A 25,561-nucleotide genomic window follows, 5' to 3' on the forward strand; every position below is an offset into this window, starting at 1 on the left:
CTCTGTGTGAGTGTGCAAGAAACTACCTGTAGGAATGGCTCCAGTAGAAAGATGTTGCTTCCTGTCCTTAACTGGGGTAGAGCTCTTGTTGAGAGAGGAACAGCCCAGCCTTTTTTGTGGTGCATCTAAATATTTTCATCTGCTGACATTTACAGGCTGCACATAAGCTGAGGCAGACTTCTGTTAATATCTGCTTTAAGTTATCCTTTCTCCATTACTAGCAAAGATTGGATTTGAATGGCTGACAAAGCAGCATATGCAGCTCTCCTGAACCAACAACTGCTGGATCAATATATGGAACAAGCAGACTACTAATCCCTGGAGACTTAAACTGGCTTTTGTATGATCAGCAACAGAGGGGCAGTAGCCCTAGTAATGGTGTAGATTCCCTGTGCAGCAGAAAAAGTTCTTGACCCCTAAAAATAAAATAATTTGACAGTAACTGTATTGTAACTCACTTGCTCCTGACCTCTTCTACCACCATGAAGGGACAGCTGAGCTAGCGCTCTACACAGCTCTCTCAATTTAGACCTGAATGGAGCCTGTTTGGGGTTTAATTGAACATCAGAAGACACAGCCTAAGCATTAGAGAAGACTTGACTTTAGAATTCAGTAGGGTTTATTCTACAAATCTTAGATCAATGCCAATGATACAAGTTTTATGAATTCTCATTAAAAATACAAGTCAGTATAAAGATTCCAATAGTAATATAATGCATGATGATTCAGTTTCAAAACTTAAGGAATGAATCTGGGTTTTGGACCATGCTACAGAAGAGGGGAACACAATGTAGAAGAAAGAATATTTAGTTTACCTCCCTTACTTTAGGAGGGGCCTGTGCCTTATTGCCACAATACCTGAAAAAGCAATATGAAGTGCATAGCAGCCTTGCCTGTACAGTCTCTAGGCAAAACTGTTGAATTTAGTATCATAGTCCTCTTCCCCCCCAGTTCTGTTAAGGTACGTTTTGATAGCCTGATATAGCTATAATAATTTAAAGCTATTGCAACACCATCCCCCATAATGATTATAAACAACAGTCCTTTGAACTGTAAAATGCTCTTGTGATGCACTGAAACTTTTCCACTGTGCTAGCCATTTTGCTCAGTCTTTCCAGGGATACTAAATACTGATTCAAACAAAAAATGAATTCATTCCATACTCAAAACTCTCCTGTTTATGATTTTTTTTGAATGAAGTCTCAGTGCAGTCTAATACTCAAATGCGTTGTTCATAGCTTCAGGCACAGTTAGAATATAAATCAGACATATTTTCTTGAACCTAGCCCTCTGATATGATGAAAGGTGTTATAGCTTCACTAAACAGTTGAAATTTGGCCACAGAATTGCTAGATCAAATGCTTTGGAATGGGGGAGAAAAAAACTACCCTTTCTTTTTGGGAGCCGCCTGCACTTACGAGAGGATTAGGCTTAATAAAGCCATACCCTAAACCTAAATTTTAGAGAAACAGTTTATCACAAGAGGTAACTCTTGTCAAGATGTGCACCTCATTCCCCAAATGCTGTACGTACATCTGTTTTTGTTTATTCCTAGTGACATTTTCACCCTGTCAAAAATAATGGGTGTCTCCCCTGTTGAGCCTAGTCATTTCTTGTAGCAGAACCACATTAACATCACAGAGCAGGTATCATGCATCTATCTGCAAAAGCAGACAGGGAAACTAGGCTTAACAATATGCATACGTTTCCAAACAGAATTTTGGTGCAGACAGTGACATTTAACTGCAACTCAGCTTTTACCAAAATATTAGCATAATACAAAAATTGAAAAACACTGGGTAAAAAGAAGCTGCTGACTTCCACGCATCAGTTAAAGAAAAAAACCCCTCTTGCATAAATGGAGCAGCAGCGCAGAACGAGCACAGACTTGGCTATACAAATACATCCTCTCTTCTGTAGGAATTTGCAAGAATTATCCAACCAACATCATACTATCAGTTTTTAGCATCATACCAATGGTGGCAAAATCTAGTATTAAGCCATCATGCAGGCTAATGGGAGTTTCTTCTGCCGTACTGAACACTGCTGTGCTTGCTTTGAATACATATTGTCACTGATTTGTCTTTGTAGTAAATGCATCTTATAATCTAACAGTCACATTTAGTCAGAAGTAAAAAAGTTCAGTAGCCCACGCTAGGCTTTAGTACAGTCAAGATGACAACAAAATACAAGGATGTCATTAAACTGCATATATTATAGAAAACAGGTTTACTTTGCATTTAAGTCACATTTAATACACGACGAGTTGGTCTTAAACTGTCAACTGATTCTATTTGGAACAAAGTATGGCACAGATTCCCAATATCTATGGACATTGTGGAAATAACACATTTTTCTCTTTGCAATGATTATCAATTCGCCAAAAATAGTGTAACAGTCAAAAGGGAAGAGTGAAGGAAAACAGATTTAGGAGAAGAAATAAAAAATGTCTAAGAATTGAAAATAAATGACTTATTTTGTAAGAAACTTTATTTAACTTCATTTTTAAAAATGCATTCTCTCCTCAGAACAAATGCCACTGTAAAAAAAAAATTGCAGTAGCACACACTTCCACTCAAAGGAAAACATGCAAAACTGATGGCTGAAAAAATTCTGCATAAAAATCCAAGACTTCAGGCAAAAGTTTGCCCCCATGTGCCTTTAGGGACCCCAGACCATAAACAGCTTTCAGTGCAATGTCTCTTGCTTCCAATTGGTGGGGAAACATATGGCAGAAGCTTGTCTTCCGACAGCTACGCTCTCCCAGATGTTTGAAGCAAAACCAGTCTCAGCTATATTTTAAAATATAATTGTTAAACTGTTGCAGAAAGTACAAACAGAATTCAATAAAATGTCAGAATCCAGTGAAGAAAAACTTTTGAGTTCTACCCTGTGCCATACATTTCTTAAAAAAAAAAAAAATTAGACAGATTTTATTAATACAACCTCTTTAAATTTTTTATTTCTGAAAGCAGCTCTTTATGCAAATCAAAAGCAGTTCCTGAGTAACTGCAGTAAACAGTGTCTTTTTAAATATTTTTGCGTCTCAGCTCTTCTGTTTTGGTTCTTCCTTGTTTTTTTTCTCCCTAGTTTTCAAGTTTAATCTCAAGTTCTTTTTCAAAAATGTGCAAGTTCAGTTAACATCATTTCCAGAAGTCCACAGCTTGCAGGTCTTCCTGCAACAACTATAAGATCTGCACGTATGCTAGGTTGTACTCCTATACCTATTGCAGATTTTGCTCTCAAACCTGTACAGCATGCATTTTCACGTCTTCTTCAGCATACGCCGGGACTGCCATGTATGGAACTTATTGTAGGCCGTCTGCAGCATCTCTTCTATATGACTTATCAACTGAAACATTAAAGGGAAAAAAAATGTCCCAGCTACTGGAAAACAGATCCCCTCCCCTCCCTTTGACCAGCTACTCAGTTGGATTCCTCATTTTATTCACTAAGAGTAATCTCACTAAAATCAAAGAGGTATGCCAGATAAAAAGGACCTTGAGGCTCTACTGCAAAGTATCTGTAGAGGGAGCAGTTCAGAGAGCTACTAAGCTGAGAAGGTCACAGGGAAGTGACACTTGATTGTGCCGCCTGTTCCAGTATTTAGTCTGTGACTACTTCAAGTCTGGCATGGTGGGAGACAGTTTTGAAGTTGCTAAAGTTCTACTTCATGGTGGAAGTGAAAAATGAAACATGACTTCCCCTTTTTTATTGTTTCACTTGGGTAATTTCAAATTATGGTTCTTGACATATACTGGTATTACTCAGCAAGTTATACAGGGAGAGAAGACATGCTTAACTGTGCACCCAATTTCTCTCTGCCCATTTCCTAGTTAACAAAAAACTTACAGTCCCCTAGGATAAGAAGTAACAAAGCTACCATCCTCTGATAATTACGATTCTTATTATTAATATGCACCCACATCATTAAAGTTAAAGAGTATTTTCCCCTTACATTTGTGCTTAAATACTGTCTCCGAATCTTTTCTTGGAATGGGCAGAGCTTTGTAACCTGAAATCTTTCCAGGTTGCTCCTCATTTTCACAACCTGAGAGAGAGAGAAACCAATATTATAATCACTTGCATGGAAGTCTCATTTCCTTTAACAAACTGTTCTCCAACAAAACACCTTATAACTAATTCTGGGGGCTACTTTAAGTATGTATAGTTTGAGGAAGAAAAGTTGTTAAAATATCAGTCTCTAACAATTCTTGAGTACGTATTTATTTTTGAGGCAAGTGCAGTATGACTGAAAGTGCAGTGTGCCCCTGTGATCATTATTACTTTGTCAGTAAATACTATAGGTAAGATATTCACAAAAACTTTTTTTTTTCCTTCAAGCAAAGACTGTGCCATGGATTTTCAGGCCACATTTTGCAGCAGAAAATCTAACACATCTGCACACAGACTTTTATATTTGTGATCCGTGTGAGGTCAAAAGAAAGAACAGCAAAAGAAAAATAGTTACAATCATATACCTGATTGTAGACAGACATCTCTTCTTGAAGGCAATTTTGTTCTACAAAGCACTGTATGTTTTGAAGCTGTGACTGAGTGATTTTTGCAATAGGTGTAAGAGTAAGGAAAACTTTCTTTTAACTGTCGCTGCGGAGGTTATGTCTTAGAGTTGGGGAAGGGAGGCTTTAGTTTGTGTGTTTTAAACTGGCAGTGAGAAATCTGCACGTGGAATACAGCTGACCATTCTGTTTGAAACTAGCTTAGAGCAACTCTGCCTGACAAGGGCTAACAGGTGTGCAGGGATAAGGATGCTTTTAACCAATAGCACCAGCAGAACTGCTGAAAAAAGTAATGTTTTACATTGTTTTGTGACCTTCAGTTCTAGGCATGAGTAAGCGCTGCACTGATTTAAAGCATGTGTATTAGTTCTATACTTCAAGTTAATGACAGTCATTCTAAACCATGATCTGGCCACATCATAATCACGGCCACACTAGGAAGCTCTGCCTTACCTTTTCTTCTAGGAATGGCGTGTTAACAGGAAAGCAGGACCAGAAGTGTCGTAGCAGTTCCCCTACTGCCACATACAAATGTTTTAGTTCAGACTGAATGTCGTTTGGCACCATCTCTGCAACAGGAAAAAGATTTTGTCACATCACTCAGAACTATCATATGAAAAATGTGAATATAAGGCTAATGAAGGAGTTCAGCAATATACATTTCTACTAGAATCACAGAAAGGTTGGCTGGGAGGGAACAATGAGGTGCCTCACACCCGAAGTAGAACTATCAGCAGTATTAGATCAGGTCAGCTGCTATTTATGGCTATATACTTGGAAGAAGCTTGTATATTATATAGGGAGATCTATGCCAAGCAAAGAATGGACACAAAACTTAATCCAGGATTAGAAGCAGTATATTTGTATTGTTCTAACAGTGTGGCAGTACTGCTTCTGCGACCAGCACCTTGCTCTCTTCACAGCACAGTGCTAAATACTGCGTGGTGGATACTGCAAGCTTTTCCCTTTCCCTTATGCTGGCAATGACAATACAGTCACAGCATGTGGAAGATGAAAAATTCAGGCAGGAACAAGGAACTGTACTCCAGATACTATTAAAGAAGAAGGGGCGACGGGGTTCAAGAGCAGGGAAGGAACCACAATCATTAAAACCAAAGACAAAAAGCACAAGCAGTCATTGCAAATGACAGGAGCACAGTGAACTGAACAGTGAACTCTAGGATGAGGCTGTTTTTAAAAAAAAAAAAAAAAATGTGGAGTGCAGCACCTAGTATGCCAACTGGGATGGGTAAGAAAGCCTCACTACTGCTTGCTGACTCCTTTCTTTCAGTACCATAAAAAAACTCATACTTCCTTTTTCAGCTGTCTGAATTAGTTTCTGCTGCCTTCAGACCAAGTAACACAAGTTAAACTGGAAAACTGTTATAAACCCTGCCTTGTGTGAATAGGGGTTCATCTGCTGTGAGACTAAAGAGAAAGGAAATCAGACTGGCAGAAATGTGACAAAAGGGAGATGAATGGAGATGTGAGAAAGAGGGGTTGTCTGTTTTGCCCTTGCAGTCTACAAGAAAGTTGTCCTGTTTCACAGCAAGCTGTGGATCTTAAATGCAGGCTGCAAAAAACCTAGTTCCAGACAATTATCTAGACCTCACCTCGTTAGAGCTTTCCCAGAGTATGCCTTTATTTTCTATAATCCAGGAAAAGAAAAATCAGAAAAGAGAAATGCCGAACAAGCAAAACCCATTATCTGTAAGAGGACTTTGTATCAAGTGCATCCTTCATCACTTGCTCTGTAACATTTTCTCTCATTCACTTGCATCAGCACTGGTGTAGCCAGTACCACCCTCATGGTGTGGCTGGGTTGTTGCTTTTCTTTTGTTGCTGTAACCCAGTATTACTCCAGCTACATGTTTCCATAATTTCCTTTATCACTGTAACATATTCTAAGAGGGAGATGAAACAGCAAGCCAGGTACTGCTGTATAATGCCATAAAATACGATTAAAGTATTATACATCCTAAATCCTTACGGTTTATGGCTTGCTGTGTTCCACCCTGCATAAGTGCTCCTCCAGGTGATAGGACTGCAATAGTGCTAGTAGCATCACCACTTGAAAGAACCTGAAGGGAGAGAGGGAACAAATATTTTAGATCAGTCTTTCCAAAAAAATATTTTTAAAATAAGTTATAGTTGAAGTCCAATGGCAAAGATACAGTTGAGCAGATACAATGGAAGTTCTAATGAAGAGTCTGCTCGTCTCCAGAATTAGACACAGTGACTTCGAAGTGCTATAGCTCACATTTTCAGTGAAAGCTCTCCAATTAGTTAAACAAACCTTTTCTTTACCTAGTACACGAACTGGCTGTGCAGCTACTTTAAAATGAGACAGAGAATTACTATACTGAAATGTGACACATTCACAGTTATGGCTGCTTTATTTAGGACCAAACCTAGGTTTACTAACAGAGGAAGTTCAGATGCTGGCTGGGGAGATTGGCTACATGGCTATGCTGACCTCCAGTTGCCAGGACAGAGCTTCTGTGCAGCCCACAGTGAGATCTACATCCTGCCTAAGTGCATTTAGGAGCAAAAGACCCATTCAGATATAAACCTGCTTACTGTGACCTCCTAAGACTGTTACATCCTAAATTTCAGGGCGGGGATATCAATAATATTGGCCTTTGCTTCATGTTGCATGACTGCCCTGCTTTACTACTTCACACCTTTACCATTTCCTCAAAAGAACATGGTAACAATGGAATATAACTCTGAGTATCAGCAATGACTCAGTTTCCTATTGTGTGGATTTTAAACACGATAGCTCAAAAGGTATCACCTAAAATTGTAAAATAAATTGAATAACATAAAACTATTGAAGATAATTAAGTTTACCCTGAAAAATTAAAATTCCAGTAGACATGAGACACAAAATTATATAGAAAGCAAGATGCTAACATCAAGAAGGGATTTTTTTTGAGTATTCTTCCATACCTGAGTTAGTTTGGGTACATATGTTTCCATTTCTTGCCTAATACTATGAAAAGAATTAATTATATCCTGACTGGTTGCATATTGCTGTGATTGAATTGGAGTTGGACCATGATAATACCTGTGAGGTGAGAAAAGGAAAAGTGTATTAGTTGAGTGTTGGTAAAACAGAGGCCAAACTCAGTGGACCATTCTTCAAATGTTTCCAATTTTAGATGCTTTGCAACTGTTGACGCTAGTATCTTAATCTTATTTATTGACAAGGTAAACTACATTGCCACATGGGAAGAGGTTGGGTTAGGGATGGTATGGTATTCTCAAAGTAAGAGAAGAGCTTCTATTGTTGAATTGGTGAGCATCATTTTGCTCATGAAAAGCTATCTGTGCCAACTAGTTCTGGGAATATCATTAGAATGGAGAAATTCACACCACTTTGCCTTGAAACTAAGCTAAATGAAGTTAGGTGCATGTTTCGAACTGTTCTCTTTCCTGTGGTATCACTCCTCTTCTGAATTTACATCTATGGTTCTCAAACTCAAAAGTCTAGAAAACAAGAGGACTATTACTAGAAAAACACTAGACCAGTGAGCAGTCCAAACTATCTCAACTGCACTTTTTTTGCCTGGGAGTGGATTTTCCTTGAAATCGTATATATTTTCACATGTAACATGTACATTTTTCCACTGTAAGCTGCAACAAAGTGCTGACCTGTGAATATAGGTCTGCTAGACTTTCACAGAAATTACACGTCAAAGCCCTTGCAGAGACTTAATTTGCTGAAAAGCAAGATGAAATCAAAATACAAATTTATATGCGAATTACTTGGAAGCTGGTTTATGCGGAAGTTCATATTAGGTTTCTAAACTTAGCCTAAACACACTTGAGTGTGGCACAGTAGAGACTAAATCAGCTGATTCTGTGCAGGCTGTAATGAGAGACCTGCTAGATTGAATATGCTGAAATAGCCATGCATATTTTGTTAACTTACCTATCAGACTTCTTTAAGTTTAGTGCAATAGTTTTAATGCTATTATTCTTTGCTAAATCTTCATATTCAATGGACTCCTGGAGTTTCACCTAAAATAAGCCAAATAATTATACACATTACTAATGAGGACACAATTTGATGCATCTAGTGCTTTTTTCCAGTTCACTGAGTTTGAGCAGAAGAGTTACTAAAACCTTAAAGAAAATGAAAGTATGGAATAGTTCATGTCTACCCTCCAGAGGGAGTAGTGCCCAATATTGTTTGAAGTGTGCAATTTGGAAGTCTTGGCACTACCGCTTTTTCTGCAGGTTTTGGCCAAAATGTGCAGTCCCTACCACTTCCAAAAAATGTTCTGCTATACATAGATCATTCTTTGTGCTCTCTATTTATGTCCACGTATCTCCAAATCAGCAGAAATAGTAATTATTTAATGGCTGGCGTACAGTAGTGCAAGACTAAAACCATAATTACCCAAGCTGTCTGGTGACAGTAGAGCTAGAGCATTAGCGGCGAGAGATAACAGCACAGTGATATCAGACTTTGTACAATGAGAAAACTACTTCCGAAGTCTCCTACTCTCATGCTATTCTTTCACTCCTCTCTTCATCATGTCTAGTCTTGGTATAGTGTTTTCTCCCCAGTAAAAATTGCAGCTTTCAGGAAAGTCAAAGCTGTTGACTACCTCAACATTTAACAACACATGTATTCTACAACCTTTTCTCACAATATACGCAGGTTTTGAGTCCCCTTGGCATTTTCTACTTAGGCTGTCAACTCTAGCAAGAGTATTGAATTCAGTTTTGTAGCAATTACAGTATACCCTTTTCCACTTTGTGAGCTGCTGCAGTTAGTCTAAAACAGGCCACTGCCCTGTACTTCAGTGCACCAGGTGTTACTATGCTTTCAGTTTAACCTCACTTCAGCTTCTGACCTTAAGATGAAGGCTGCTATGTGCCAGTTTAATCATCCCCTCTAAAAACAATACACTTGATAGGTTAATATTAGTGCTTGAACACCAATATCCCTTTCAGATGGATGTTCCCTAGAAGTTTTCAGGCATTTGGAAAAAAAAAGGGGGGGAGCTGCAAAAATAGAACTGCACTGAATGGGAAGAACCAGATTTCTGGGTCCAATCAGAATCACGTTGGAATTTTTTTTACTTTCGTTGGGTGCTCCTGAAGAGAGAAACAGAGCAATACTTCAAGGTGTAATTTATTTGTGTTTACTAACAGAAGTACAAAGCTTCTTATAGGCCCTCAGGTTCTTATTCTACATACTTCTAAGCAAAGCTAAATAAGTATCACTTTAGATGCATCATAAAACAAGTAAGGAACCTTCAGCAATCTTTTGAGAGACAGAGCTTCCAGTTCCAATCAGTTAGAATTGCATCAGCTAACTTTATACCTTTTTCATTGGTGGCTGAAAGAAATCTGAATCCCTGGAGTTTCCATCCGTACTGCTGGTCTCACTGTAATGGTCATTTTGTGCTTCTCTTAAAATAGAGAAACAGCATTAAGAAGAATTCACCTCACAGGAAACTTAAGATACAAGCTAGAGACAAAGTAAATACATTTGTTTCAAAAATTTTATATGCATGTTCACATACTGTATGTCAACTTTTTTCCCCTTATGTCTTCATTTCTAGCAGTTGATCTAGATAGAAGGAACCAACTTCTCAAATAACCCTGTTTGTCACAGGGGAAATTCAACAGCAGGGGAGGGTGCTTCTCCCTCTCTTCAGAAATAGTAGTGTGCCAACAATGCAAGTGGGACACAACAAAATAATGACTAAATTAGAAACACTTTGCATACACACTTATGCCAACCAGGTATTAGCAGAGCTATGGGAGCCCTGAGATTCTGTTTCAGAATGAGAGCTATTGTTTTGTCTCTTCCTGAACTGAGAAACAGAAACACACATTGGCCAGAAGAGATCATTTAAGGTCCAGTGTTCAATTTGTGCAAGACAGAAGAACATGAGGGAACACAGCTACACAGAAGAAAGTATTTAATTAAGATCTCTAACAGGTAAGGTCTGTAGGATTTGTGTAGAGTAGTAATCCTTTGGTGGTTGCCTATAAACCAGTTGTACAGCAGACTTCACATCAAACCCATTTCATGCCTCTTTTAGGAAGTTTCTTTTGTGAAGTTCACTGTAAATACACATAACCACCTGATACTTTTTTTTGGTCAGGGGCACAGTACTGCACTGGAGGAATCTTTCATCTGATCCACCCATGCCACACTGTTCTTCTGCTTCCTCGTTTACTTATATCCATGCACCCCACTACAGGAAGCCCCAGCAGACCTGCTCCCGGAAGGCAGGCCATAGGAACTCCCTGCACCAGACTTCACCTCCACAGAGCAAAGAGAATACTAATTCTGCAGCCTTCACCAGGTCTAGAGAACTAAGGCAGAAATATCCTTTCCTTTTTTAATCCTCTTTGTACGATAACTCATCTAAAAATAGCATTTGTCATCTCAGACAGCTCTGAAGAACTTTTATAAAGTAAAATGGAACCTAAAGGTATTTTCATTTCTAAATACTTCATTCATAAAAATTAAAAGTTGGATGAGTAACTGAAAATGTATTTTTGTTTTGGAAAGTCCTTAAAATTTGTTACAAAAAGCTTTTACAGAACATTGAAACTTACTGTTTCCTGAGGCCAGCTGCAAGGACCATGGCACTATGATGATTAAAGCGTTTTATAATGGCAGCGTTGCTACTTTCTCTAGCAGATTTTGAGGCATTTGATGTAGAGGCCACAGAAGCAACACCATAGCCCTACAAAGAAAACAACATTAGCTACCTCCTGCCCCAAAACTAGAAGGATGATTCTCTGTTTTCCACTGAGTCAAGAAGCCTGCATGCCACCTCCTCTGAACTCTACTGAGTGATACTGCATCATCATCTGAAGCAGTATTTTCCTACCTTGCCCCACCATCACCTTTTGTACTTCAAAAAATCTCCATAGAGTATTTGATTCTGCTAACACTTGGCAGTTTAGAGGTGTTTGAGAGAAAAAATTCTTAAACAGATAGTCTAATAAGATCATGCTCTGTTATAAGTAAAAACAGAACTAGCTTAAAAAAAATTTAAGGATTGCCTGTACAAAACAGACAAGCATTGATGGCAAGTAAGAGCTAGCTATTGTTTTACTGACCTCTTTTTAATATCTTGTGGGACACCAGCAGCCCACAGGCTAAGTGACACCTGTCAGGAGGATGTGATAGCCACTAGGAATTCAAAAAACCTCAAGCCTTAATGTTGGCAGTGTTCCCCAGTTACCAAGTGGCTGAAGGCAACTCACTTTACACCATGTGCAGTTTCATGCTTGCAGTTAACCTGCCTCAAAAGCAAACTAGGGCAGTTAGCATAGCACTTTGAACATACCCATCCTAAACTCCTAGTCCAGTTTCAGACTGTTAGCTTTGTACAACTCTTACAAAAAAACCCCCCAAAACCTACCAAACTTAGAAATGGACAGCATTATTAATGACAACTCAAAAGTTTAAGTTAAATCAACTGCAGAAAAGTGCATCTTTAAGTTATTTCACATTATGGTACACCATTTATAACAACTGTTTTAATTTGTACTTGGAGGCAGGTAATAGTTCAAGTTAGTCATATTTTTAGCAAAACATGGTATTTAAAGCTAAACCAAGAAAACTGTATAAAGTGTCCTTAAAATTAAGCTGAATCAAATAAATAGCAATGTTCAAAGTGAGAACAAATGCAAAGACTTTTTCCTGTTTTATGCTACACTTCTGTACATTGTCACAGCTTCTAAAAGGTAGGAAGAAACTAGAGAGTCCACTTTAGACAAAAAAGCCATCGAAGTGAAATAATAATTATTCTTTACAAAAAGGCAAGTCCTGCTTTTATACCCAGCACACTAAGGCAGACATCTGAGGCATACAGGTCCATGGGCACAGTCTCCATTTCTTTACACACATACAACTGTATAAATGTTGACTACCCAACCATTGCAGCAACCTAGTAAGTGATGTGTTTTATAATTAGCATTTGTAGTTATTTTAACAGGAGAAGGACCCACTTTCTCCTTAAATGAAACTAAAGGTGGGGGGTTGGTGGGTTTTTTTGCCAACTACTTACTTCATCTAATGTTTTATCTTCCAAAGCGGTTAAATCTATCAGGGGGTTTTTTACTCCTTGAGACACGATTGTTTTTAACCCTGTATGAAACAAAGAAAAAACCATGAAAAAATGTATTTAAACAACTAGAAATAATTGTGGGATTATTAGATTATATTTAACCTTTGAAAGGAGAAGACAAAAGTTCTGCAGATGCCCAAGTATCACTGTGACTAAAACTTTCAACCCTTTTCAAAGTTCCATTTAAAATAAGCAACAAACTTGAAAAGTTATTGTAAAAGATCATCCTACTAATTAGCACAGTTTTCACCAACTTCTACACATCACTGAATACTCTCTGGTAAAAAAAAAAAAAAAAGAATTGAAGATGCAATTATATTAGTTGTATTTGTGGGAACTGGGAAGCCTTAATTGTGTGTTTCTTCTAATTTTGGCACTGTTTTGCTGCCCTGTCTTGGGTAGAATGGTAATTTGTATCTGGTGATAGCTTTTACTTATGAAGGGTTGTGGATTCCTAATAGAATGCTTTCATTAGTCAGAATACATATTAAGGAATAGTGTTAAGTGATCTCAACTCTCCACATTTCTGTATCATCACAAACCTACCTCAAAAATCCAATAAAAACTTAAGTCAGATAATATTTTAAGATTTCACATTAAAAAGGCTGACAGAGAACAGGGATGGCAACTCCTCTGGAAAATCTTAAACAAGATCCATATTTGTCTATTACTAAACCCTGATCTATAACAAAAGCTATACCTGTTGTAAGTTGTGCACATACCATAAAACGAACCTTATGTAAACAAAATTATTCCATAGTAACTGATGGCACAGCATAATCAATCTAGCATGGTAGCATGTTATGGAATTTATCACAGATTTACTGTTGCATGAGTTGTAATAAAGCTTATTTCTAGTGCCACCAGTTTCTAAAGGCTAATTTGTTTCAAGAAATGCACTCACTATGAAACATGCTAAGAACAGCAAAGCTATAGCTAACTTTCAATGACAATCTGTAGCTTTCGCTTTACAGTTTGACAAGCAAGATGCCCAGTAAACGAACAGAAGAAAAGATATACCTCTTGAGTGTTACACTCTATGATGTAGCTAAGACTGTAGCAGCCTACTGCAGAAACAAAGTCAAAAAGCTTACCTTTTTCATCCAGTTTGGCACATTCTGCAAAGAGGTCTTTTGAGCCTGTATTGAGCCTGTCCCGATGGAAATAATGAGACTGAAAAAATCGTGTCCAGAATTCCTTCTCCGTCATGTTATGTGGAACATTTTCTGCATATTTCATTTTTACTGTGAACAAAATCTATAATGATTATAAACTGTTCTGCAAATCTTAATATGATATTTTATGTTAAAATTTCCTTGCTTGCTTCCTGTCTAATACTGCCTTAATTCATGCTGATTAATTGTAAGGGAATGCAGTAGCTAAGCATGAGCAAACAGGTACTGTCTTATGCCCTGCAATGCTAGCTAATGCTTTGAAAAGAAATGCAAGTAACAGTGGTCTGAATATTCTAATTTGAATTGCAGAGACACAAGAAGTCTGATTTGCTGGAGTTCTAGTTATTCTCAGAATGGATCTAGTCTTTTTAACTACGGGCCAAAATGAACGAGTGCCAGTTTCAATATAGCGCAGGGGAACGATGGAAATCAGATTCTTTTCCTCCCAAAGGTGATTTCTTGAAAAATAACAATTAACTGCAATGCTGAGTAGGAGTATCATGGGAAACAAATATCTATTCACAACTTGACATTTATTTTTTTTAAGGCAACAAGTTAAAGTGTTATCATTTAACGAAATCAAATTTTCATTTCAAAAGCATGTTTTAACACATGCTTCTTCCCATCCCTCAAACGAGGCAGGGAGAATCATCCAGAAGACTGAAGATACAGTCCCTCATACTTCCAGGCTCAGACTAACTTTCTAGTCTTCCCATAGTAAGAAACTAATCTTAAATGCATGTATTTGTTATATAAAGCTCTATTCTTACCTGCAGGATATGTTCGAAATATGGATTCAATGATATCTGAAGTCAAATTATACCTCAGACCATTGCAGCCATCTGTTTGAGGCCGTACATCAGCCTAAGAAAGAGCATACAGGGAGGAAAACCAGTCATGTCTGAATGCTTTCTTTAACTGTAGAAGGAAAAAACCTGGCATCTTGTAATCAAATTCTGCTGCAGATAAAATAATCTTCTTCCTCCAATAATCCATAGTGTATTTGATCATAAATAGGTATTTTTAGAATGAGAAATGAAAGAGCATGCAGTAATTACTTTATTATACTTGCCACTTAAGGGATGATTCAACAAGTAGACTGTAAGCTTTAGAAGACAAAAAGCAAAGACCACTCCATCAGTCAAAAGAATGGTATGCTTAGTTTAATACCTCCTTGTTTCAAAGTAAAAATAGGCAAGTTTACTGTAATGCCTAATCTTTTGTTGTTCATTCAACAATTCAGCTAGTGAATAATCAGTGATGATAATGAAGTGACAAAAAAAGATTTATGGCTCTTACACCTCATTTCCTTATACACTAAAAGCATCTCAGTATAATTGACAAATAACATTGAATTTAAAAATTGAGAGTAAGCATTAGTCAGAACTTGCAAGTTAGATCTCAATGATCTCTTCAGGAAGCTCTGGAGCAAGCAAGCACTCAGTCCAATTCTCAGTAACAGGAAAAAGTACATGATTGCATATACTGCCTTCTTTTCTTCCTTTTGCTGTACACCTAAATTCTAGTTTTTGTACCACCCTCTTCCTATAGAGAAACACTCATTCTGAGTAGAGCCATATAGTTATTTTAACTTGAACTAGGACACACAAATATCTGAAGTCGTCTTCCTCACAAATGCAGAGTACACAAACACAACCAGTTATTTTAAGAAAGCTTCAGTTTTGAAGGTTTGGGTTGTTTGGCTTTTTTTAACGTTAAGGTGTAAGAATAATGGGAGACAGGAAATCAGAGCAATCTAGTTCATTCAGTAACTGATTTGGGTATTTCTAGGGGGAAAAAACAAGTGTTTGTACAGCAGCTAAGTCATAAACCAACTCCCACCTCCTCTTTCCCTCCCAAACCCTTGACGTGTGCACAGCCATTACAAAGGTGGAAATGGGATTCCAGCAGAAGAGTCATAATCTGTATGAATTTTGTTGCAGAAGTAGAAACATGTATCTGTGGGAGGAATCTGAAGATTGTATCTAGATTACTTTTAGACTGCATTGGGATTACTGAGGCATGGTTTCTACAAATGGGTAATGTAACAAAGTTGGGGTAAGAGAGAGAGAAAACAAGCTTTCAGATATACGGTTGTTCTTCAAGTAGCTGAAAGCATGTACTGGTTTAAAAAAATGGGGGAGGGAATAAAACCTTTTGTGTGGAAAGTCTTTGCAGCTTCATTTATGCATGTCAATGCTGCAGCAGATACTCTTTAACTTATTGAGTTAATACACTGTAATCTAGTGACTCCAAGTTCACCATTATTCCTGTTTTACAGAAGGCAGAGCAGCAGTATAAACAATATCTGCCTATTGTCAATTTAAAGTTCAAATTGAGCACCTTAAATTGACAAAATCTGGAGGTGGCAGACTTGTGTAAAACCTTTACTCTTTTTTTTCTTTTCTCTTTTACACTTGCAATAGTCTAACTAACATGCAGAAAGATGTTAAGTTGAGGAACCGGGAAAGAACAACATTAAAGCGTATGAGAAATACACGAGCAGAACTCTTACTTTCCCCAATTTGTTTGCTCTAAAATCCTTTAAGAAAGAGGTTCAACATACCAGAAATGCTGCAGAGATGCCCACATCCTGCTTACTAGGTGCTGCAGAATTATCCCCTGCATTCAGGCTTAAACGGTTGGCCCAGAATTCTTCAGCACTGATTACTTGGCTCACAACAAGGTCTTTATAGAGCTGAAACAAAACAGGATCTTCTTGCAGCATTCTGGTAAAAGAATGTATTGAATAGAATTGAAACACTGCAGAATAAATCACTAAGATTTCCATAACTAACATGAGTTCACAAAAGGAACAGAAACCAACTTTTCTTTCAAAATGCTGTGCATTTCTTGACAAGATTGTGTAAACAACCAACCTCAATAGCTGTATTTGTCTCCAAAGACTTAAGAAAGGACTAAAAAAAAGTTTAAGGAATAGTATTAAATGCTAGAAAACAGTAATGCCTAAGAAAAAATTACTGTGGAATTAACATCTTGTCCTAAAATATTCTGTGGTGCTCTTGTGGCTTCGCACATCCAGAACTGGAGTCTCCTGAACTGTAAAAGCACAACGAATTTTCTTGAACTTCCATAACAAAGGTCAGTGGCAGGTGGTGGGGGGTAAGCGCAGGGAGAGAGATTTCAGCACTATCCAATTCGTGTTTAAGATCTTAAAATTCAGTAGTTACAGGTCTCTATTCTAGTGCAAGAGTACACATTATAGAATATGTGTGGCATAACATACCTTAAAACACATATTACCCTGAGTTGTTTGTTCATTTATATTTCTGTTGGTGACAGTAGGATCTTCAGCACTTAACTATCACATGCAGCACAAGCGCTACAGAAACATTCACTGTCACTACTTCCACCAGGGAATAATGTTTATGAACGTTATCATCCAAGTATTATCACCCTTACTATCCAAAATGCAAAGAATGCATGCACCTGAAACTTCAGTTAATTCATGTTTAAGCAGCTTTTCATACAGCTGTGTACCTGATCTGAAACCCACTAGGCTATTTTCAGGGAAATGTGCATATATGTTCACAATCAACCTCAACAATCTTTACCATGTACCTCAGGGTCTTATCATTTGCAAACAACAACAACAAAAAAGGAATCTTAGAAATACATAGTGTGTGGTCTAGGGAAGAACATGGATAAACTGCAATCTGGACTGAATGAAAGTCTGCAGCTGCTCTAAAGATGAAGTAGGATGAGATGGAAGTGAAAACTTTGTGGCAGGACATCCCTATTATGTTTTAACCACCAAGGTTTTTCCAGTTTTTCTTATTGGTACAAATATGGATTAGTGGCAATTCTTACAAATTAGTGCAGCAGGAAGCAGTGTTATTCTAATTATTTCATTAAAACTTGGAATTTTCATACATACCTGACCTCCACATATCAATAAATGGAGGAAATGCTACAGGGACTCTGGATGTAGTACCCTTCCAGAACAGGTTGAAACGTTTTTGCCTCATCTGTTGCAAATTAAGCTAATGAAGCCCCATTACTAGACTCGGACGTCTAATCATCAGAAGAACAGACTATGAGTATGTGCAGAGATTCTGGCTTTTCTGTAACTAGAAAAGCTCTTAATGCCACATGGCATAATACTGTAAAACTCCATTTAAGGGTACAAAGATTCAGAGCCAAGACTGCCCATGTACTCAGTATTAATACTGTTAGAAATGAGGCACGCAGCATAAGGAAACTAGTAGGGTAATAGCACCAAAGCTGTCTACACTGCTGTAGACCCTAGTGGTCGCTGCAGTACTGGAACCAGTTAATCCTGGCTGTGTCAGAGCTCCAGCACAAAGAAGGGCTCTTGCCTTTCTGCTGGGAAATCTCCTTGTAAAGATCTGATCTGCCCAACGAGGCAATGCTCCTATGTTTTGAAAAATCTAGCTTTAACTTACCTAAGTTCAAAGCTAGAACAGTCTTTGGAAACGGAAACTAGCAAATACAGGATTCACAGCAGATGCTAGAATCAAGTGAAACTCATATGGGGAGACGCAGAGAAGGGTGCTCTATGGCCACAAGGACTGGTTCGACACAGACATTTTAAAGGAAAGGAAGTGTATCTTAAAAGCCCTTTTGGGAAAAGGACTTAGGTCCTGAACATCTTCTCAAAACATTTTTTAGAATAGACATCCTGTATGCCAAATAACAAACTACTGCATCTCAAGTGAGATGCATGAAAATACCTAGCAATTTAGTAGAGTATATAAAACACCAGGAAAGAAGATTTGAGGGGGAAGAAGTTATACAGGGAGGGGGAATAAAAAAATCACAAATCAAGGAAGGTGAGAACTTCTGGAAAAGAAAAAAAAAATATTTCAAGCAGCTTTTCTAACTGATACATATATACTTAAGGAGACTAAAGAGACAGACTGCCAGTTGGGTGCTTTCATCTCATAGCCATGAATAACAAAGACTGGGTGGCAGCCGGGCTGGCTGCCTTTACACCTCAGGAACATGTCACTGAGAATGCAAGTATAGTCTCAACATGTTACAGTTATGTAAGTCTCAAGGAACTGCCTCTAAATTGAAAGCAGAGAGATTTTTACTAGGGAAACAAATGCTGTATCACTAACGATGTTGCACTAACAACAACTTAGCAGAAATACACTATAGTTAGGTAGCAATTAAAAAAAAAAAACCCAACCCAAAAAACTTTAAGGCTCCTTTCCCTTTACCTGTTCTTCTCCTCAAGTTCTTTATTAGCTTTCCTTTTGAACTTAGGCAACAGTTGTTGAAGAAGATCCTTTACCGCATCTCGCTCCTTCACTGCTGTGCTTTCATTGGAGAAGTGAAAGTTGGTTGTGTCCCCTGCATGCAATACTAGCTGAAGCTGAATTTTAGCTTTACCTTCTGGACTGATTTTCTGGCCTAGATTATACAGAGAGTATTAATTAGCAACAGACAGTAAGCTTATACAAGAAACTCTCTTCCCTAGAGTATTTGCTTATAAGCAGTTATGCTCATCATCCAATTAAATACCATTATCCTTTGTGTGAATTTCAGCCATGAAAGTGGAACAGACAGACTTCCCCTTAAATTAGCTTGAACCCTGCACCTTGTTCTCTCTAAAACACAAGACATGGACACCAGTAGCCTATTGCTCAGTATCCTTCAGCTACTGCTCAGGAGCTCTGATCCATCTTTGCATTCCCCACATCCTCCATTAGAAAACCGCTGCAAATTAGACTGTCATCACCTGGGCACTTTAACCTGGTACCAATCCAGGCTGCTGCTGAAAGATGACAACCACACTCCCCCTTTCCACTTCTTCGTGCTGGCTTTCTTGTACAAGTGTTAGCATTTGTGCAGCAAGCCGAACCAAGGAACTGATCCACTGAAAAGTAACTCCCTTTTGTTTTTCCAGCTGGACCAGTTCCCACAGAAGAAAAGCTGTAAGAAAGCAGATGCCGGGTGGAGTAACAGCATGTCTGTTGACAGCAAAGGTATGCTGGTTTCAAGTAGTGTGGTAAGCGCATTTAGCCACTAGTACTCCCAAAGTTGATCACCAATGCCTCCAAGGTGCTATTACACCCTCATGACTCATAAGAAAAACCTAACTCCTGCTTCCTTTCTCATAACCAGAGGGAGCAGAGGCTAGAACAACTACGTTTACAGACTGTTGTGCTATATTGACTTCAGTGTAGCGCTGCAAATGGCACCAACTTAACTTTGAATCTTATCCCTTTCTCCAGTGCAAATGGGAGACAGGAACCAGATGTCACCACTAAATCATCATCTCTATTACAAATTTACAAATACCACCCCCCCTTTTTTTATTTTAGATGACAAAACCAAGCATCTTTCATCTACATTAAGACTTCAATGACTATATATGTAAATATTTAAAATATAAGCTGCTTAAGTGTAAGCAAATAGCTAAATAAAACCTTCACAAAGTTGATTATTATACGTGAACAGAGCTTTTAAACTCCTTATCACATTCGTATTTAAGAAAACAGCATATTAGTTCTGATTCATCACACACACCTTTGATCATGCTACAGTACTTGTACGTGACTTTAAACAGCAATAATCGCTAAACCTTTACCAAGTGACGCATACAACTTTCTTTTTATTCCTTCTTTGGCATTGCAGCACATGGAATATAAGGGCTAATTGGAGCCAGAAAGACAGCATGCTATAGACATTTACTGTTCAGTTTTGACATGCAAGTACTCTGCTATTGCAACAGGAAATGCTTATTCGGAATGTTACCAGTTAGGCCAAACTACAGAAGCTAGCACTTCTGAAGCTATGGTCGGTTGGATGAAAATAAAACAGTGAGGTTCATTTTATATGAAAACTGAAACAGCTTTAGATGCATATTTTAACAGATGACATGCCAGATAGTTTCTGTGTTAGACCCTGAAAATCCTATACTCTTCCTCAACCCCCCTCCCACCTTTCCCTCCACAAGCATATGGCATAGATTATTTTTCTGTTCAATTTATTGCAGAAGTTTATCAAAAGTTAATAGTAAATGCAGTATAACTTAAACATCTGAAGACTTCAGAAGTTCTGCAGTAGCATCCTTAATAAACTGGTGATACTTCACCATGGTCCCAATCTCTGCTGCTACATAGAATAACCTAGTCAAAGCTCCAGACCCTTGCAACATTCCTAACTTACCTACTAGTGTTTTATGGCAAATAAACTTTGGGTTGTATTTAAATGTTTATTGAAATACTGCTTACTGAAGCTGGAATACGAAAAGCGTTGACTTACATTTTATGTCTGCATACATATGGCTGACTGTGAATCGGTCTTTGCCTTCAGGTGCCCATGCTATCCTTTCAGCCATAAGGTAGAGAGCTCCATCCTGCTTCTTCTGACGTACCTTCTTTACAATCAGTAACACTTCTTCAGATGACGTTGCCATTGCGGCTATAAGGAGCTATTAAAAACATACAGTTGAGCTGATTAGTATAATTATTTTTGCTGTAACTCTTCCACTACTCCTATCTATATCAAAGTATTACAACCCACATTTACTTGTTAATGCCTACATAATTTTTGAAACATCCCAGATAAACATGCTTCCCTCTGTCAGTGCAATCAGCAAATTTAAACAAGATGCTGCTGGCTACCTAAATAATTAATCTAATCATATTGCCGATACTGCTTTTGCTCCAATAAAAGACCCGCAAATCTTACATTTAAACTGATAACCAAATTTTCCTCTTTTAATGTTCCTTTACTGGTTTTTCAAGTTCAGAAGAATACTGAAGCTGAGCAATGACATACATTCCAAATCTCCTCTGGCATTTGGCAGCAATTCCCTTCTTCAGTGTGAATGGCAGATGTTAAGTTGTTTCAGAAAAGGGAAGGATACAAGGTATGTGAAAAATCATGGATTTTCAGTTCTCTGTGCTAAAGATAAGGTAGCCCAGTTGCACTCCAGTTCTTACTGTGGTGGTTTCTGCCCAACGCTTGAACAATGTTTTGTACACTTGATTCCAGCTGGCCAGTTTCCTATCTGTCTCCCCCAAAGTCCAAGGGACTAATGTTAGACCTACTTTAACACAATGGTGATTTTGTCACCAGTCTCACATCAACAAGCCTTTTGATACTTCCTGCATTCTTCTCCCCAGCAGTCACTATCTTTCCTCTCCACAGGTTCACCCTACAGCCTTAAATTTCTCAAGAGGTTAAGGACACCGCAAGTATGACTACATTCTATTAACGTACTGTCCTACACCTGTCAAAAATTTACATCTTTGGTATGTTCACTGTAAATGTTTAGTCTGTCTGATTGCTGTATTTTGTACATCATAAACTTTACTACTGCTATGTAAAATAGTATTTTCAAATGCTGACGTGCATGTTTCATGTTCTTTGGAATACCTGTAATATTTGCTGGGGCCCACATCAAACTTCCAACAGCAACCTGTATCAGCTATCGCACTACTAGTAGGTATCACAAAGTGATAATTCTAAGCACTTAAGTTCAGATACTTCTTCTATTTTCTTTAAAAAAAAAACAGCAGCAAGATAGGATATTTTACTCTCACAGTCTGGACAGTAGCATAGCATTCTCTTCAGCAAAAGCCTGACAAGCCCATCTCTGAAATGAGTTAAGTAAAATACTAAATGGAAAGATGTAACAGCAAAAGGGCTCTGCACTTAAGCTTCGCTCCTTCATCATTTCAGTCATCCAAAGCTTTGCCAAAGACTTCAGTGATGCTGAGCTGAACGTGGGGTTTCACATCAGCACCATTGCAGCAGTCACTAGAACACACTGTGCCACATTCAGAGCAGCCCTGCTAATACTTCTCTCTCAAAGAAAACTGCATGGCATGATTTCAGGACCGTTTCCTAGCATAATCCATTACAGTCTCCACAGCAGCATTATTCTCTTTCAGTGCTATTCACACTACCATTTTATGTAGAGTTTCCTGTTGCAGGTCTGTAGTCTCTCATCAGCACCTTATCCTTAGCGGAAAAAGGCATCTGGCCAGACTCTTAATAGACCAGAAACCTCAACATATGCAAGACTAAGGATCTGGGCTTTTTTCTCCCTTTGTTACTTTACAGTCCTTTAAGGTCATTATTATCCAATGCAGTAGAGACAAAACCACAGAATGCAAAGGAATTAAACCTGTACTGAACAAAAAGAAAAAAGAAAGCATTTTCATAGTCAGGCTCATTCTGATGCAAGTTGCACTGCTTTTCTACCATGCTATTGCGCCCACCTACAACCAGTCTTTCAACTACGGAAGAAAACAATCAGCAGCTAGCAACTTCTCCTTTACAACCATGGCGCTTCTAGCACAGTACCCTGCAGTGTGCAATCTGTGAATGCACGATTATCCCACAAGTGGCTCATTCTACCTTCTGGGAGGCCGAACACACTAGCTTACTGCTGTTCTTATTTATGTCTTTGCTGTGCTTCCTTTTCCATGCAGTAATTTACGGTGGCAGTAGGATGATACAACTCATAAGCACAGTAAGCATTACCCAAAATGGAGAAAACCCCGAGATGTCTTTTGAACCATACATCAGAAAGGATAAAAAAAAAAAAAAATAAAAATCAAGATTTAGGAAAGTCATCATCTTTCACTAATGAAAACAATATGGCTTCTTGTTACAAGATGTACAGGAAAAATTGTAAAATAGAAATCTCGCCTGGCTGCTAGAAAAGCATGAGGATGGTCTCCTACCGACTGCAGAGGGGAAGGCTCCATCCTTGCTAAGCACACACAGTACACCAGTCATTTTCTTTTCTTTTTGGACACTTAAGGCTTACTATACAGAAGGGTGAGAGCCATCAATGATCTATTCACGCCTGCCCAAACCTCATAACCTCTATATTTGACAAGTGAAGTTTCCAGGAATCAGTACTGCGGATGATGACACTGCTGCTGAAAGGAGCAAGAACTGCAACATGCATATGGAGAAATTCTGTTATTTTACAGCTTTAAGTGATAATTTTAATCTGCTGCTAAAAGAAGCAGCATTAGAGTTCTTCAGCTGCAGACTTTGGAAGACAGACCTTTCTCTGGTTTAAGTATCTTCCAGAATAGGAAGGTCAAACACAGTTTATTTTAAATTCTCCAGCAGTAGAGCTTTTGAAGTGACAGTTAATAGTTCTGAAAAGCACTTGGATCAAACAGCAGTCCTACCCCACAGGGTATGACTTGTCATCAAGCCTGTCTTGAGGATGTTAATTTCAGCTGCCGTTTACAACTGGCAAGGTCTATCAAGAAGCTTCAGTGTCAGCATAAAACAAGAAAAAAGGTCCTGTTTGCTTATCCACCTATACTCCCCGCCCCCCAGCTCTGTGGCAGTGAATGCAGCTTCTGGAAACGCTGTCAAATTCCAACAGCTATCCTTCCTCTAACGCAGCGACTCTTCCTAACCACTTTTAAAACCAAGTACCTGTCTTTTCTGTTCCTTACAACACCTGTTCTGAATGCTCTCCATTACCAGCATGTCACTCCAGTGTCCTCCCATGTGGTTTTGTCGAGTTCTGAACAGAAGTAAAGGAAACCTTTACGCATTTTAATAATCCTGACTTGGTTAGGGTAGGCACGGGCTGCCAGGCGAGCCCTGACAGATCTGACGCAGGCCTTGCTGCTAGCTTTCCGCTCCCCGCAGGGAACAGCGGAACGTCTACGCTAACGGCCCACACCGAACCGCAGCGGCACGGGCACGCAGCCGGGCCCCGGCGGTTCGGCCCCACAGCCCGGAGGCCTCCGGGTGCGGCCGGCAGCCGGCAGAGCGGCACCCCGAGGGGCAGCAGCGGAGCTGTCAGACGAACACGGCTCAGCGGGCCGCGGAGGCGAGAGAAGGGCCGTTTGTCTCGGCCACCGGCGAGCTGAGGGCATCCGCGGTCCGCGGCCTTCCTCCGCGGCCCAGCACCCGCGCTTCCTCCAGCACTTCTGCCTGCGGCGAAGCGGGGCACGGTGGGGTCCCTCCGCCTTCTGGCGTCCCCGGCAGAAGGGCGCCGGCGGCCCGGGGTCCGGGGCTCGGGCACCTCTTTGTCTGTCGCCCGCGACCAGGCGCTCGGGTGAAGCCCCGCTGCCCGCCCCCCGGCCACGATCCCGCCGGCGCGGCGCTGCCACCTTCCCGCCGCCCCCCCTCCCCGGGAGGCGCAGACCGGCGGCTGCCACCGCCGCCCCTCCCGGTCCCTTCCCTCACGGCACCCCCGGCCCGGCCAGACCGCCGCCGCCGCCGGGAGCGGGCAGGGAGGAAGAGCGGGAGGCCAAAGGCCGCCGCGGCACCGGGCCCGCCGCGGCGCGCCCCGGCAGACGCTGCCCCGCCGCAGCCGGGGAGGGAACCGCCGGGGCAGCCGCGGCTGGGAGGCGGATCGGGCCCCGCTGCCCTCCCCCCCCCGCCACAGGCACAGGCAAGAGTGCCCGGCGGTGCCGCCGCCGCCCCGTCCCCCACGCTGGCGGGCTCCTTACCGTGCGGGTGGTGGCGGGGACCTGCTCCGGGCCGGCGTGCTGGCCGCTGCCAGCGGGCCGCGCGAGAGGGGCCCGGGGCGGGAGCGGGCGCTACGGGGGTCGGGCCGCCGCCACCGCCGCCGCCGGGGCCATGGGGCGGGCAGGGGGCGGGCACGTGACCGGAACAAGCGGCGGGGTGCTGGGAGGGCGGGGGGAAGGAGCCCGCGTCACGTGACAGGGGAACAGGCCGCACGGCGCGTCCCCTGCGGTCACGTGGCGCGGGCCGGCTCCCCTCCCGCCCCCTCCCCGCTCACGTGACGGCCCCTCCCCCGTCG

The 25,561-nt window shown here is 40.2% G+C and overlaps 1 protein-coding gene and 1 long non-coding RNA gene across 6 annotated transcripts; one reads left to right on the forward strand and one right to left on the reverse strand.

The window, feature by feature from the left end:
- Positions 1-601: 601 nt before the first annotated feature.
- Positions 602-25,497, reverse strand: GTF2H1 (general transcription factor IIH subunit 1). 5 transcript variants are annotated; one of them, XM_052810517.1, is made up of 15 exons: positions 25,248-25,497; positions 21,067-21,235; positions 19,017-19,209; positions 16,376-16,538; positions 14,580-14,673; positions 13,729-13,878; positions 12,575-12,654; positions 11,112-11,242; positions 9,862-9,949; positions 8,458-8,546; positions 7,473-7,590; positions 6,511-6,601; positions 4,974-5,089; positions 3,959-4,051; positions 602-3,352 (listed from the first exon to the last, which is right to left on the reverse strand). In XM_052810517.1, the coding sequence occupies exons 2-15, from the start codon at positions 21,218-21,220 to the stop codon at positions 3,266-3,268; spliced, it is 1,647 nt and encodes a 548-aa protein (XP_052666477.1). In that variant the 5' UTR covers positions 21,221-21,235; positions 25,248-25,497; the 3' UTR covers positions 602-3,265. The 5 variants fall into 5 exon arrangements, with proteins under 5 accessions (XP_052666477.1, XP_052666475.1, XP_052666476.1 ...); XM_052810515.1 differs by lacking the exon at positions 25,248-25,497 and adding an exon at positions 24,220-24,514; XM_052810516.1 differs by lacking the exon at positions 25,248-25,497 and adding an exon at positions 21,586-21,748.
- LOC128152353 (uncharacterized) lies at positions 21,588-22,157 on the forward strand. The gene is made up of 2 exons (XR_008238622.1): positions 21,588-21,676; positions 21,958-22,157. It is a non-coding gene; the product is annotated as an uncharacterized LOC128152353 (long non-coding RNA).
- Positions 25,498-25,561: the final 64 nt, after the last annotated feature.

The sequence above is a fragment of the Harpia harpyja genome, chromosome 16 (assembly GCF_026419915.1).
Source record: "Harpia harpyja isolate bHarHar1 chromosome 16, bHarHar1 primary haplotype, whole genome shotgun sequence".
Taxonomy (NCBI): Eukaryota; Metazoa; Chordata; class Aves; order Accipitriformes; family Accipitridae; genus Harpia; species Harpia harpyja.

Bases quoted from the DNA above. Each gene is read 5' to 3' on its own strand.
- GTF2H1 (XM_052810515.1), bottom strand. From the start codon at position 24,294: ATGGGAGGACACTGGAGTGACATGCTGGTAATGGAGAGCATTCAGAAC. The intron at 12,655-13,728 runs GTAAGCTTTTTG...TGTTTCATACAG, and splicing joins TGCCAAACTGGATGAAAAAG to GGTTAAAAACAATCGTGTCT. The intron at 9,950-11,111 runs GTAAGTTTCAAT...CTCTATTTTAAG, and splicing joins GCAGCTGGCCTCAGGAAACA to AGAAGCACAAAATGACCATT.